Source organism: Mytilus trossulus, chromosome 1, assembly GCF_036588685.1.
Source record: "Mytilus trossulus isolate FHL-02 chromosome 1, PNRI_Mtr1.1.1.hap1, whole genome shotgun sequence".
NCBI classification, from domain to species: domain Eukaryota; kingdom Metazoa; phylum Mollusca; class Bivalvia; order Mytilida; family Mytilidae; genus Mytilus; species Mytilus trossulus.
In genome coordinates, this window is record NC_086373.1 from 67,201,354 (window position 1) to 67,216,293 (window position 14,940).

Here is a 14,940-nt window from a genome sequence, read left to right on the forward strand (position 1 = left end):
TTTTGAGTGTCACGTGATAACCACGTGATAATTTGAGAATGTTATTTTTGAAAACGAAAATTTATATTGTCAACTTACTAGCAAAAATAAAAAATATAACAAATTACACTATAAATGAGTCAAAAAGTCTTTTTATTAAAAGTCGAAATTTAAGTATCATTTTTTCATTTTTTCGAAAATACAGCATTAACATACCCGCGAACGTCAAAATTTGACGTTTTACGTCGGTAATCGAGTATACTTTGTTCGTTTTGATTGTAATCATTTTTTTTTATAACTATGGATACTTCAAAGTCTTGAATATGTATGAATTATTTGCTACTGGTAGATACGCATGCAAATGAACTTTTCGGACTTCTGATTCGGCTTGTGTTGTATTGCTCTTTATATTTATTGTAACTTTTATTTTTTGGCTCTTTTCTTTTTAGTTTCTTTATCTCTTTACAATATTTAATTCTCTCTGTCTCGGATATGAAATTCTTCTGTTCTGTAATTAATATTTTACCTATTTATTGACAAATTACCATATGGTTTTTTTTCATTTTAGATAATTATTCATTTTCTAATTGATTATAACTAATTTTATATATTGCAGTTCTTATCGTGGTTTCTATGATTCTATCTATTTTCGAAATTTGTAATTTGGTTATTTTGTATTGTCCTCTGATCTAAAAAACATAAAATCGAACCGTACTTGTTATTTAAAAACAATGAAATATCGTTCATAATTCATATGATAATACGAACTGCTTTCATATTCGATGGCCTAGGAGGATGGTTGGCCTAATTAATGAGTTCATATAAAGTGAAAAAAAGCATGGTAATTTTAAGATACGCTCGTGGCGAGATTTGTTCGACTCCTAATCGACAGTTATTGCAACTATTTTAACTTAAGGTCGCCTGATGTCCGGCTTCTCCTACCTTTGATGACAGGTCAATAAAATACAACAAATGTCGCTTATACATGATGTGGTGTTTAACACCAAAACAAAGAACAAACTTTTAGAAATAATTTGAAAACACATATATGTATAGCGTCCCGAATCGAAAACGTTCAAAACGTAAGAAAATTGCTCAGTGGACAAACTTGCAAGACATTTGATTTGTTAAAAAATGAAGTCATTTCGACTTAACAGCTTATCAAAAAGTATGTTATCGTATTGTGGGGTGAAAGCACAATTACGAAAAAGCACTGTTTTATATGCTACAAATTGAATATTTAATAAAATGACGTTGAAACTGACAGTGTTTTTGTAAAAAGCGGCGAAATTCGACATTGGACAATCTTGCAAGACATTTTCCCGAGGCCAATGCGTTTTTATTGGTGGTGCGAGTGCTGTAAAATTCCGGATTTGAAATGGTCTATCTAAGCACATTTGTAGGAATAATTTATAAAAACAAAATTTCATATCATCTGATATTTTAAAAAGCGATAAATTTTGATAACTTACCATTTTCAGAAACCTGACCATGGCGAGGAATATTCATTTTTGAAAAAATAAATTTTTACCGTTCAATCAACACAAAAAACAGCAATGGCGTCATTAATTATATTAGATGTTTATCATTCATGCGAATTTTCGCGGACTTAAAACTTTTTATTAGACCACAAAAATTCCCGCAAAAGTTATTTTGCGAATAATTTGTTACGTCTGACACGCATATTTTTGACTTTTTGGTAATATTTGTATCATTATTTGAAACTATTATGAAAAGTAAAAGAATATTTTTAATATTTTTGGAAACAGTAATACCTGCCTAATCTATGGATATAAATTTCATAAAGCTGAACTAGTTAGTTTTCATAGAAGAGCTATTTATCAAATTGCTTTGTCGCATTTCACGGCACTGACGCAATAACGTGCTTAACGTCTATGCAAAACATTTTTATCATATTTAATGCAAAAAAAAAAAAAAAAAAGATATATTGAAAATTATAACAGGGTATATGTGTTTCCCGTTTACATCTATGATAACTATTCATGAGATTTATCAATGACATAGCATGTGTACTGATAAAATGTTAAAAAAAAAGTCCTTCATTCTTGTGTATGGCAAAACAGACCAAATCAAGAAAAGAAGTCCAAGAGTATTAATTTAAAAACAGGTACACGAAGTGCTGGTAATACTTATCCTTCTATAGCACGTGTTTTTTTTGGATGGGCCGGATTTACTTTGTTCATTTTTTCTCATTTAAGTCTGTGTAGTGTTTTTATTTGTCTTGTTTTCTCTAAAAAATAAAATAAAACAATAATATACATCATAAAAAAGTTTAAAAAATAATAAAAAAATACTTTTATAAATAATAGTAAGTTCTTTGAATTGCATTTGTGCATACATAAAAGTCAACTATTTCTATAGGAATATTATATTTTGAAGGCTTGAATTCACTGAGATATCAAAATCAAAGCCGGCGAAAAAAAAGCCACTATATACGTGTACGAGATCTTGTCACAGAGTCATGATGAATAGAAAGCAAGTGCTTGTGATCTATGGAACTCGAAGTTTTTGATAAGCTTAAGATGATCACTATGAATTTTGTTAAAAAAATATATAAAAAGCCTTTACTTAATGATAGATCATTATAGAAATCACAGGTGAACAAATCTGTAGCAGTCGATCGGGACTATGACCGGAGACATGATCCAATTTTAGAAATACCCAAAGGGACATAACCGATAATCGTTGCCAAGCAGTTGTAGCAACAAAAGTTCTCGGGGGTAAAATTTGGTAAGGTTTTTAAACAATACGTCATAGTAGCTGATGCATTTGACATCAGTCTACAAAGTTGAACAAAAACGCACTCCCCTCTTTCAATTTGATTTTCTTTCCTGTCCTTTTAGTTTTTCAATGTACACGACGAAAACAACTTTCAAACTTTCTTTTTTCATCCTGTGTCTTCACTAGACTTCAGATCATAATTTATGTGTGTCAATTTTTTCATTGATTGATAAAAAAATATGTGTTTATTTGCAAAAATCCACCTATTATTATTGAATTCGTGAAATTTTTACCAATACATACCAGTGAATAAACAATTGTTTATGTGGCATCAGTAGATAAATTTGCCAAACTTTTTATAACAACAAAATTCAAATATTATGATATTGTTTTGAAGATCAGAGTATAGGTAAGTCTTTAATAAACCAGTTGTTTTGTTTTTTTATGATTATGGATTCATTTTTACCATGTAACATTAACAAACTATGCATTTGTCTCTATTTCAATAAACACATTTAGAGAAGACTTTCCAGAACATTTCTTATGCCACAACCTGGAAATATTAAATTTATTATGTTGCAGTAAAAATGGCTTGTTTATTGACATCATTTAAAAAAAGATTTACCCTGGGTCAAGACTTAACTGGCATAACTCGTCTTTATAAAAACTAAAGATTTTTTTTTTATGCAGATATTTTATATGCCATGGCCTAGGTAAACTTTTGATTTCATCAGACACTGATGCCACTGCGCTAAACAATGATTGTTGCATGACATCAATAGGTGAAGGTTAGCAAAATCTAATCCCCTAAAAACATTACAGAAACAGATTTCACCACTGAAAATAGAGATAAAAATAAGATTTCTCTTTCATTACACTAAAATTTGAAAATGAACTACCCATGCATGTATGAAAATAAATTTTGTTGTATATGTACCATAACAAAGACAGTTACAAAATGTAGATGTGATTGTAATTTGTTAAACAGTAGAAAAAGCTGTATTTTAACTGTTGTTTTTACGGACCCTTGCACAAGTAATGTACCCGGTAAAGTGTTTTATCTCAGTTTTCCAAATATATGTATAGATCACAACTAATCTTAATTTACCTACAAAGAAGGAATTTCTGACTGCAATATGATTTTTTTTCTCCCTAAAATTGTTCTTTTTGGTAAAAGAATGCATGCAAAAAAGGAATGAACCTATAGAATTCATTGGTAGTATTTGAAAATAGGGAATGTTTTCTCCACAAATTTCATATACATTATGCTTCTTATTGGTACACAGTGAATTTTGAAGTACATATGTACCATCATCATGATTATGTTACACTATCTATAAGAAAATCAGATATTATCACAAAAAAACATTAAAACATCACATAAAATTTATATGATACTAAAATGCACTGGTGCATGTATATATATAGTACTTTTTTGCAACTGTACTTAATTAGAATAGTACTTCATACAAATGCATTCTTATTCAAATGAGTTTTAAAAATAAAATAATGCATTAATATTTGAGCTTATATTAGAATATGTTTCAATGTACAACCAAGTTCTGTGAATTTTCATGAATGGTTTCAGCGTAAGGTCAAACATACTTCTTACTACATGTAACAGCTATATAGTTCTTCAATTTCTTGTACAAATTGGAATATTTTTTTTATAATTCAAACAGCATTTTTGAGGAAGGTTTTGATCTGTTTTTTAATGAACAATGTATTTAACCAACATTCATTCTGTTTTTCAGAAGAAGTAATGGGAACTTAATATTCAAGAAAGCATAAATTGTAAAGTGAAAGAAAATGGAAGGGGAAGAATCTACCACCAAAGATTCAGCAAGGAGTGAAAGTGAAGCAAAGATCAAAGAAGATGAAATAAGGACAGAGAAAGAGGAGGAAAGGAAAACGCCTGAGGTTGAGAGAAAAATAAGTCCTGAAAATGGAGGGAATAAAACACCAGAGAGATCTGCTAGCAGACAAAGTAGAAAGGACAATGATAGTCCTGCATCAGGAAGAAAATCTGTAGATAGTCGACCTAAAAGTACTGAAAGTATTGACAGGCCTAAGAGTAGCGGAAGTAATACATCAATTGGTAAATCAAGACGAGGGAAGAAAGGTGTTGCCCAAGATGTTACACATAGTGTCACATTTAAAATTACTGTATCAGTGGCAGTACCTACAGGTTAGTTTATCATAACGAGAATTATCTTAGATATCTGTAAAATTGAATGGAAGAAAAAGATTTTCACTGAACACATTATAAATCTTTTTATTTCTGGAAACATAAAGGACCCCAGCTATCAATTTTTAGGTTTTATTGTAAAAGTTTATTTCAATAAATTTTAAAGTTTAAAGGTATGAAAAAAATAAACCTATAAAAAGGGTATATTCAAAGTATATTATTTTTTTTTTTATATAAAAAGCTCTTTTAAAGCAGAACTTTCCCCTTTATTTTTTTTATTTCTGGAAAGCCAAGGAGACCACAAAAATCTGTTTTAGGTTTGGTTACAGAAATTTTCTATCCATGAATTTAATTTTAATTATATGATAATGATTAGAAAAGAAAAGATGAACAGAAATTATCAAGTTTTTAAGGGTTTAGATATATTTATATTTCTGTAATAAGAAATTATCCAGGAATAGATTTACAAGATTTTATTCCCACCTGAAGCACCTTGTCCATTGTAACTTCATAATAACGCATATACTACATGTAGCACTGAGATTTTCTGTGAGGTTGTTGCCCATGTTTATTTTTTCATGCAAAATGTATGCAAATCTTCCATGTTAACATTTTGACCTTAACCATAATAAAAATCATCAATGTATATAATTATATGTACATTTTTAAGTGACTAGCTGTCCTTCTGTTTGAATAAATTTGAATAGCAATACTGTTAGCTCAGAAATTTTGGATCATAATTACATTTGTATTATGGTCATTTTATGGCCTAAATTTTATTATGACTTCAGGAAATGTAGCATAAAAAATAATGTTATCAAATTCAATAACAGGTTTTATTTCTTTTTGTAATTTAAACCTATTTTGTTGCAATTTTCACAATTATAAAAAAAATTGCAAACATTTTTGAACTTACAGTACTGTCGACCTAGTTTATTTTTTGTATAAGATATACATCTACACCTATGATTATAACAATGTTTCAGATGATATGAATGCAGCATCTTTGGCTATGAGTGGTAGGTGGTTACGATTCACCTTTATATTTAGGTCATATTATCAATTTCCTAATTCTTTGGATATAAGATAAAAAAAAAATTAATATAGAAAATATTTCTGAATCAATTATTTATCATTCTGTTTATAAATGTGAACATTTTACAGAATACCATCATTTTTAGTTTTATTAATAATTCAACTAGATTTTGAATTGATTGAAAAACATTTGATTTATTTTGGTAAAGTTATTGGCATAAATCATCACAAGGGAGATAACTCAATTTTCTAAAGAATTAGTGAATAAGCTATGACCTTGGATGTACCTATAGTTGGCACTTGTAGATCATCTTTTTATTTTGTCTTTACAATTTTTTTTGTAGAAATTTTATATTTTAATAATATTTATAGATTTAATATAATGAAAAACTTAAAATGAAACTATCAAACTATTTATATATTTGTAGAGCTCTCATTTTTTAAATCTAGTAATAATTTTATTTTGAAAATATTATATTATCTTGTGGTAACTTTTTTTAGATTTGAAAATATTTTTTCAGAAAACTTTATTGAAAGTGCTCACTTTTTTGTTTGTGTTTTAATTTTATTCCTGCATGAATTACTGTTGTACTTTAAAGTAAAAAGATATTTTAAATTAGTTGTAAAATTAAAAAAAAAATTATATACATGTATGTACATGTATATGTTTCAATGAACCTTTTGCCAAATTATTTATTCTCTCTTTTTTAAGAGTAAAACTAATATCAATTTTTAAATTTATTTATCTAGAATTGTGCTTCTCTGCTTATTAGAATTACACAGCATAAAAGATATCCTTTCCACTAAATGCAAAACCATTTATATATAATTTATGTCTTCATAGTTTTCAAGGAATTTTGTAGGAAAATATTCATGGTCATTAGTTTGTATTTTTGTTATATTATTGTCTGCAACAAAAGTCACTGAAGTGAGACATAGGCATGCTGTTTCCTGTGTGGATTTTGGTGGTTACATGTATATACATGTCCTAATCAACAGTTGATAAAGTTTGTGATACATACAGTCTAGTCGAGGCACATCTTTGTGTTTACAGTTTATTTTTATAACATATACATGTAGGGTTGAATAAATTAGATGCAGACATTTTATTTTGTTTTGACTTCATTGTGGACGAAATTATTCATAGAGAACATTGTTAGAGCCTATATATATTTTTTTTTAATTTGTAATCATGTTCTTTTATATTGAATAAAAGAAGATACAGTGTACACACCATCTAGATACCGCCTAAAATCAATCAAAAGAGGTCTGTAACTATGTTTATTCAGTCCTAGACTGTGTTTAGTCATTTTGTTACTGTGCAGTGTTCTCCCCAGATATTTCATAGATAATCACGATTAACTGCAGGGAAATTTAAAATACTGTCTTGTTTCTAAAAATTAAAGCACCATATCCATAACACTTCATGTATCTATAAGGAAGATTATGCAGATAACATTATTTTTAAAATTATAGCATAAAATTACGATGATGATAAAAGGCCTTGAGGAGAACACTGCTGTGTTTAGTCATTGTGCTACTAAGTTGAATCATTCTGTTACTGTGTTTATTCAGTCCTTGTTTGTGTTTAGTTAAGTCTGTTACTGTGATTATTTGTTTTGTTTCTATGTTTATTAATTCCATTGCATTTGTACTACAGGTACATTGTATTTTGATTCATTCTGACAAGGCGTTTACCAGTAATCGTTTAGTTACTGTGTTTAGTAAGCCTGTTTTTGTGTTTAGTAAATCTGTTGATGTGTTTAGTCAGGTTTTTTTAAATGTGTTTAGTCAGCCTCACGCACTGTGTTCAGTAAATCTGTTGATGTGTTTAGGCAGTTTGTAAATGTGTTTAAGCAGTCTGTTGATATGTTTAGGCAGTTTGTAACTGTGTTTAAACAGTCTATTGATGTGTTTAGGCAGTTTGTAACTGTGTTCATCCAGTCTGTTACCATGTTTCGTTATTCTATCATTCTTCTAGCGTAAGGAAGTTCTGCTTTTGATCTTTTCAACAATTTTTCTTTGGTATATTGTATAACTGGCAACTAACTCCTATTTTTAGACAAATTTAACTAAGATTTAACTGGCCTGAGAAATTGACATTGTTGTTTAATTTGAAGACTGCTCTAGATCTAATGTTGTGGTACGTGTTAAGTCTTAATAGAGATTTCCAATAAAATGACTTTACTCGACATAACCGACCCAACTCAGCGTATTTCATCCTACTACATTGAAGCGTGACGGAGGGGAGCATACACTGCATGCATGTTTTTCTATTTGAACACGCATTGTTGCTGGAATATGCCTTCAGTAAAATTCAACCACAACTGTTTTTTTTTTTTACTCTTTAAATATTTTGTCATTAAACTTTGAATGACTTTATTGACTTTATTTAAATACTATAATAGAAAAAGTAAATTAGCAACTTGTAATCAAACACACCCACCATTTTTTGTCATTTCACTTGACCCATATTTTAGTTCTTCTCACATTATGAATTATAAAAACTACCGAGACGACATTTAGCATACAAATATTAAAATAACTAATTCCGAAGCGAGAAGGTTGCCTTTTTATTGTTTTTAAAAGATTTAACGTTAAGCACACCCAAATGTAAAAGGTGTACTCGACTTTTAAAACAAAATAATATGTTTCTATAATTTAATTGAAGATAATTTGAGGTGGGCAGAAATTCATATCAATTATCTATTTTTCAAAAGTAGTTTTTCGTCTTTACCTTTACCAAATTATGGGGCGAGGTTTTTGTTTAAGTATACCTAAACTCATTGTCATTGTCAAAACCATGAAAGACAACTCCTATGAATCGTATGATAGGTACAGATACGTATATATACGTGGTCTTATGACAGTGAAGTTTAGGCGGGAATCTCAATAATCACGTGATATATACAAATCATGATTTCTTTCGTTTTTCATCATCTTAGAAATATTTTATATTGATAAAATTTATTATGAATGGGTGTCATAGTTAAGGAATACTTAGTTAAAACTTGAGTAACGCATTTAACAAAATTATATTGGTTAGCAACAACCGGTCCCGTTACGTAAGTACGTCGAGTTAGGTACGTATGTCATTTTATTGGAAATCTCTATTGTAACTTTTTGGTTGGACTACTACACAATTATTTCATGTTAAACAGTTTATTTCAAAGCCAAGTGATGATGCTGTTTACATCAAATACTTAATCAATTTTGCCATTACGTCTCCCATAATGACATTTCAACACCTTGTTTTGAATTCAAAAACCAATTAATTTACAACAGATTCTCAAATTATTAACTTTCATGACAGACCACCATTACAATTGTTAACATGCCATTTTATAATAAAGACCTTCCTCTGCTCACAGCACCAAAAAAACTTTCATGCAACCATACACTTAACAGGTGATAATGGCTTCAACATGATAAAAGTGAAAACTATTAGACTTAATTGAAAATCATTAATTGGTTGTGTAAAATCAATCAATTCCAATTATTAATTAATCCTGGAGGAGAAGCTGTTAAAAGATTACAGAGTTGTTTATTGATGTGTTTATTGATTAGTGTCCCAACATGGAATATACAGCTATAATCATACTTTCATCTTGTATGCTTTTTCAATAAAAATTGAAAAATTGGCAGATATTTTCCTCAGGGAAAATGTAAAATACAATTTAATATTGTTAATTAATCCAAATTGTTTGTTAAGATTAAATATGTGCAAGTGATTATAGGTGTATATCTGTCTTTATTGGAAATCTTATCTTAAAAGTCAAATATTTATTTGTCATTTCCATTTTAATTTCATCAATTACTTAAAACCAGACTTTTTTTATTGATTTCTCATTATTGAGGACGACTGGGTTGGAAGAGCATATCAGGATAATTTTTCTATGACTTAGATTGTGATTACCAAAATTTGGCAGGCAGTAATCATTATAAATAACCCTTTTTGGACCAAATATGAAAATTAAAAAAAAACCTGTATAATATAAGTTTTCCCCTTCTTTATAAGCACAGTCTAAAAAAATGTGGTGTCAAAATAGTACCTGATTGTGTTAGTGTTTAGGGGAGATGTAAGAATGGGCCAACACTTTGGCATCAGTCAAGAGTCAAAGCTTAAAGTCTTTTAAAAAGAAGAGAGAATGCTGAATCTCTAGGTAAATCTCAGGCTTTAATGTTAACCAGTTTTCTCTCAAGTGATCAATTTCTTTTTACTTTTATCATGAGTTGTTTCAAGTGTGAAAATAAATTAAACTGTTTCAACCAAAGCTTCCAAAATTTTTCTGAGCCAGCCGGACATTTTATATCTGATCCGAATTTTAATCCCCAAGACTAAGTCACAAAAGGCAATTATGGTAATCAGATGGCCATCCCAATGATTGACATTAGATTGAAAACGATATTAAACTTTACTTTGATATGAATTTGATGTTCTGACATAAACTGTTAAAATTTGCATTGCATCATTCAAAGTGTGCACATCAACAGAGCAATTTTTAAAAAATAAATTTGTATCTTGCAATAGTTCAATTTTTGAATTACATAATAGTTGCAAAGATCCTGCCAAAATACGAAGAAGTCTATAAAGTTGAATACATGGTCCAATATTTATTGATCAGATCCCATGACAATGTTTGCTCCATAGTTCTAAGATTAATTGCAAACTTGTTATATAGCACTGATAGTTGCCATAAAAAGTGAAATAAAATTCTCGTTATTCTAACAGTATTTGATAGACTATTGATTAGTTTCTCTCTATTATACTTTCATTGATTCGTCCCAGGAAATTCTGTTGTTTTGCATATCTATACAGTACAAGATACAACTTGTCACAAAGTTATGCAAATTACATTTTTTATTGGATTTGGGCTGTTATAACATTTGACGTTTCATATCGGACTTCGGCTTCATCAAGGAAAGTTCTACAAAATGCATAAGATCATGGGACTTGGTTTCGTTACATAGTTTTGCATATTTGGGCAGAATAAAAACTTTGTGGATTTTTTTTCTGCTGGTGATATTCAGGTAATGTCAGTTTAACTTCTGTTGAAAGTTTTTGTTGCTGTTTTTCAAATTTCTCAATTTTTTACAATGTTAATTATTCATAAATGTATCATAAACCACTCTAATACTAACAAATGATTTTTTTCTCTAGGTTTACATGTATATTCAAGTTCAGAAGACGATTCATGGGGTACAATTTCATGCATGATATATATATAAATTTATTACACTTATGGGATGTCGAGCATGTCACATTTGAATTATATTTCTTAATAATTAAGAAGATAGAAAAATGAAACTAAGTTTATGTATTGGTAAAAATATGTATGATGTATGATATCCCTTTCCTGCATGTATGGTCAGATACTTCATAATTTTATACTGTGAATGCAAATATTGCATGCGTAAGGTTACTTTAAATGCAAATATTGCATGAGTAAGGTCTTACTGTGTATTAAAATAACTTGTACTTTGTCACTTTGCATGTCGTTATTATTTCACAAAGTGTAAAGAATAATGATATATCAGTATATGGTATATATTATCACAAAACTGCATGTGTTACAGATATGTATTAAAACATCTTCATCATTTTCTTTTGGAAAAGGGGCCTTAATTGGTATACATTTAGATTTTGTAAGATTTGCTTTTAAAATATTTAGGGTAATTTTTCAAGATTGTCATACAATTAAGAGATATAGCTAGCTGTAAAACCAGGTTAAACCCACCATTATCTTCATAAGAAAATACCTGTTCCAAGTCAGGAATATGACAGTTGTTATCCATTTTTTTGATGTATTGAAGCTTTTTATATTGCCAGTTCATTGTGTAAATTCTATTTTGAATTTTCCTCAGAGTTTGTTTTTTGTTATTTTTTTTATTCTTTCAAGAAAGAAAAAGCAGTGTTTATATATAATTGGAATACAATGAAGAACCAGAATGACATAAAACAACTATTAGGTCTATATACGGCTTTCAAAATGAGCAAAACTGATATTGCATAGTCAGTCATGAAAGGCCCTAAAATGACATATGTAAAACAATACATATATTTTAGTCTCCAAAAAAGTCTCACTTTAAATTTTGAAGGGAATGCAAAATATTGATTGTTAATTTGTTGCATGATGATAGATCGATATGCTAGACCAAATAATTTAAAAAAACATTCTGATTTTTAATTTGAAAACCCCCCAAAAAGTTTTTTGTTGTGTCAATTGCGGGAGGGAAAGCATCTAGGATTGTATTATTGATCTATTTTCTATTGGATATGGAAAAAAAAATGTTGATTAAGAGTTAGTAAGACTAAAACCCAAAATATAACATCTGTTTTTGTCTTATTATTTTCAGCAAAGTTTTAAGATTTTGAAATTATGAATTTAAGAGTAGTTGTGCATGACCCTCTTGCTTATAAATTGTCCTCATGCTTCTATCAAATTTAGACTGTTCAAAACAGATGTTACTAATAATATTTCAATGAATAACTATTTTAGATGTCACTATATTATTTCAATGAATAATTATTTTCATGTATTTTGTAGTGGAGGATGATGATGTTCCAGATCTGAAAGAGTTAATGAAGAAAAAGAAAAGAACATTTGAAGTCTCCAAACCACAAGGTTATTTCCATACAGAGTATTCGGTACTTCCTGGGACCTCACCAACGGTCACAGATCTTGTATTATATGGTCCTTTGTTTAGACTCTTCAAATATCCAGATGCTGCAAGAAATGAAAGAACTTGGCAGGAAGGAGACCTTACTTGGGTGGCATGGACCCATCAGTAGGTTACTTTAAATATTGTAAATAGGTAAAAGAAGATGTGGTATGAGTGCCAATGAGACAACTCTTCATCCAAGTCATAATTTGTAAAAGTAAAACAATATGAGGTCAAAGAATGGTCTTCAAAATGTACATAGTTATAATGTAGGTGTTGATATTTTGTGGTTTCAGGCATTTATTTCATTGGCATTGCAATTAGTCAGTTAACTGTAAGCATGGTCCAACTTTACAAAATAGTGTGTCAAGAACTGAATTATAAAATGTTAAAATGTCAGTCTAATCAATAAATTATTTATAATTTATGACATTGATTAAATGAATTACAATAATTTTACAGGTGTAAAATTAAAACCAATTATTTTACAGGTAAAATAAACTCTATAATTTCACTCCTCTGCATCATACAACTGTAGGTGTTGTCAAGACATTGTCAATATTCAATAACGTTGCATCAAAGCAAATTTAAATGCATAGAAAAAGATAGTCAAAAGACTTGATGAAATTGAAAAAAACAACAAATCAATGAATTAAAATATTGTAAAATATCAAACTTGTGACAGATCAACACTGATAATTAACTCCTGGACTACACACATTTGTGAATTTTATGTGTTGTTCTGTCACTGGTTGAATATTTTACTATATTAGAAATCTTCAATAAATTATTCTTATGAATTAATGGCATTTAGAAGGAGATGTAGTTCAGTTTAGTTTGAATCTCTGTATTTATTTGTTATGACAGTTTGAGAAAATATATTTCTCACATGATAGCACTTGATAATTAAGCTTACTGATAGCGTCTTATTTACACTTTATATAATCAAGAGAGAATTGATTTAGCAGAAATAGAACTGCTTAACTTTAATAAAAGGAGGCGTAGGGAGACATTGATGCTATATTAAACCCAATGACATTAAAAAACAAAAGACAATTAGGGTTAAACACATGGTTATAGCTATAAAACATGGCAAGCTTTAAATTGTCTTAAGTACTATAATAGTTTTAAATATACAGTTATCCAATATTTATAAAATAACTAATTGAAGAATTCAAATATCGAAAAATATTCAACCAGTGACTGAACAACACATTAATTCACGAATGCGCGTAGTGCATGAGTTAATTATCATTGTTGTTCGGTCACAAGTTGAATATTTTTCCAAATTTGAATTTCAATGTTGAAATAAATGATGAAATCTTTTGGTTTTGTGTTCATCTAAGGATTCCTATAGTACTGTAATTCTATCAATAAATTAGAGAATTTTATTTTACCGTAATTATTCAAATACTACAAGATGTAACAGTTCACTTATTCATTGTTCTCTTTTATTTTTCAGTCAAACAATTGATATAAACAAAGATGTACTGTTGAAGTTATTTGACCATACCCTTGAAATGCGTGTGTGGAACATCAAGGAGAAATTGAAACCTACAGCTAAAAGTGATAGACTTAACAAACCTATCAAACTGCCTTCAAATAGATCAGGTATTCAACACTTAATACAGATTCAATCACTTCTAAGATATGACAATACTGAGGCCATGAATGAAATATTATGTATGACCTTACTATAGTGGAATCTCATTATTTTTACAAAAAAATGAAGGACAACTCTTTACATTATGTGGATTCATTTATTTTTGTAGGTTCCAATTTTTCTGAAGGTTTTTTCCCTGGAAGTTAATTTTCTTAGTTTAATAAATTTTGAATACAAGCCTAAAGGAAATATTTAATTTTGTGGACTATTCTATATACATATAATTGAAAAATTAAAATAACAAAAAAACTAAACTCCAAGGAAAATTCAAAACAGAAAGTCCCTTTTCAAATGTCAAAATCTAAAATTCAAACACATAAATGAGAATGGAAAAACAACTGACTTATTCTTGACTTGGTACATGCATTTCTTATAATGAACTAAAATGATTGATTTGTCCCAACAGACCAAAAATTAATATTCCACAAATCATAAGAAATCCACTATAGATAAGATTATTACCTCCCTTTAGTAGTAAATTTGATGAATTCTAAAATGATTATGATACTTTATATTAAGACTTATTGTTGGAGGTGAGGATAGATGTCACACAGATCACAACAAATTGCATGATCACAATTATTTCAGCTACAAACAAATAGTTTATTCTATTTTGCTAATAGAGGGCACTAACATTATTTTTGATAGAGGTTTAAATGCATGGTCCAGA

At 28.9% G+C, this 14,940-nt stretch overlaps 1 protein-coding gene across 7 annotated transcripts in view; it reads left to right on the forward strand.

Annotated features, from left to right (window-relative positions):
* The first annotated feature begins 2,605 nt into the window (after positions 1-2,605).
* Positions 2,606-14,940, forward strand: part of LOC134682986 (uncharacterized) — a 38,628-nt gene continuing 26,293 nt past the window's right edge. For 2 of the 7 annotated variants that reach the window (XM_063541962.1, XM_063541981.1), the window contains exons 1-6: positions 2,606-2,730; positions 4,476-4,909; positions 5,896-5,928; positions 7,161-7,211; positions 12,493-12,733; positions 14,070-14,218. In XM_063541962.1, the coding sequence (XP_063398032.1) occupies positions 4,531-4,909; positions 5,896-5,928; positions 7,161-7,211; positions 12,493-12,733; positions 14,070-14,218 (853 nt within the window). In that variant the 5' untranslated portion in view covers positions 2,606-2,730; positions 4,476-4,530. Of the gene's footprint in view, positions 2,731-4,475; positions 4,910-5,895; positions 5,929-7,160; positions 7,212-10,554; positions 10,976-11,105; positions 11,145-12,492; positions 12,734-14,069; positions 14,219-14,940 lie in introns of those variants that run through there. The other 5 variants (XM_063541972.1, XM_063541998.1, XM_063541989.1 and 2 more) reach the window with 5 other exon arrangements.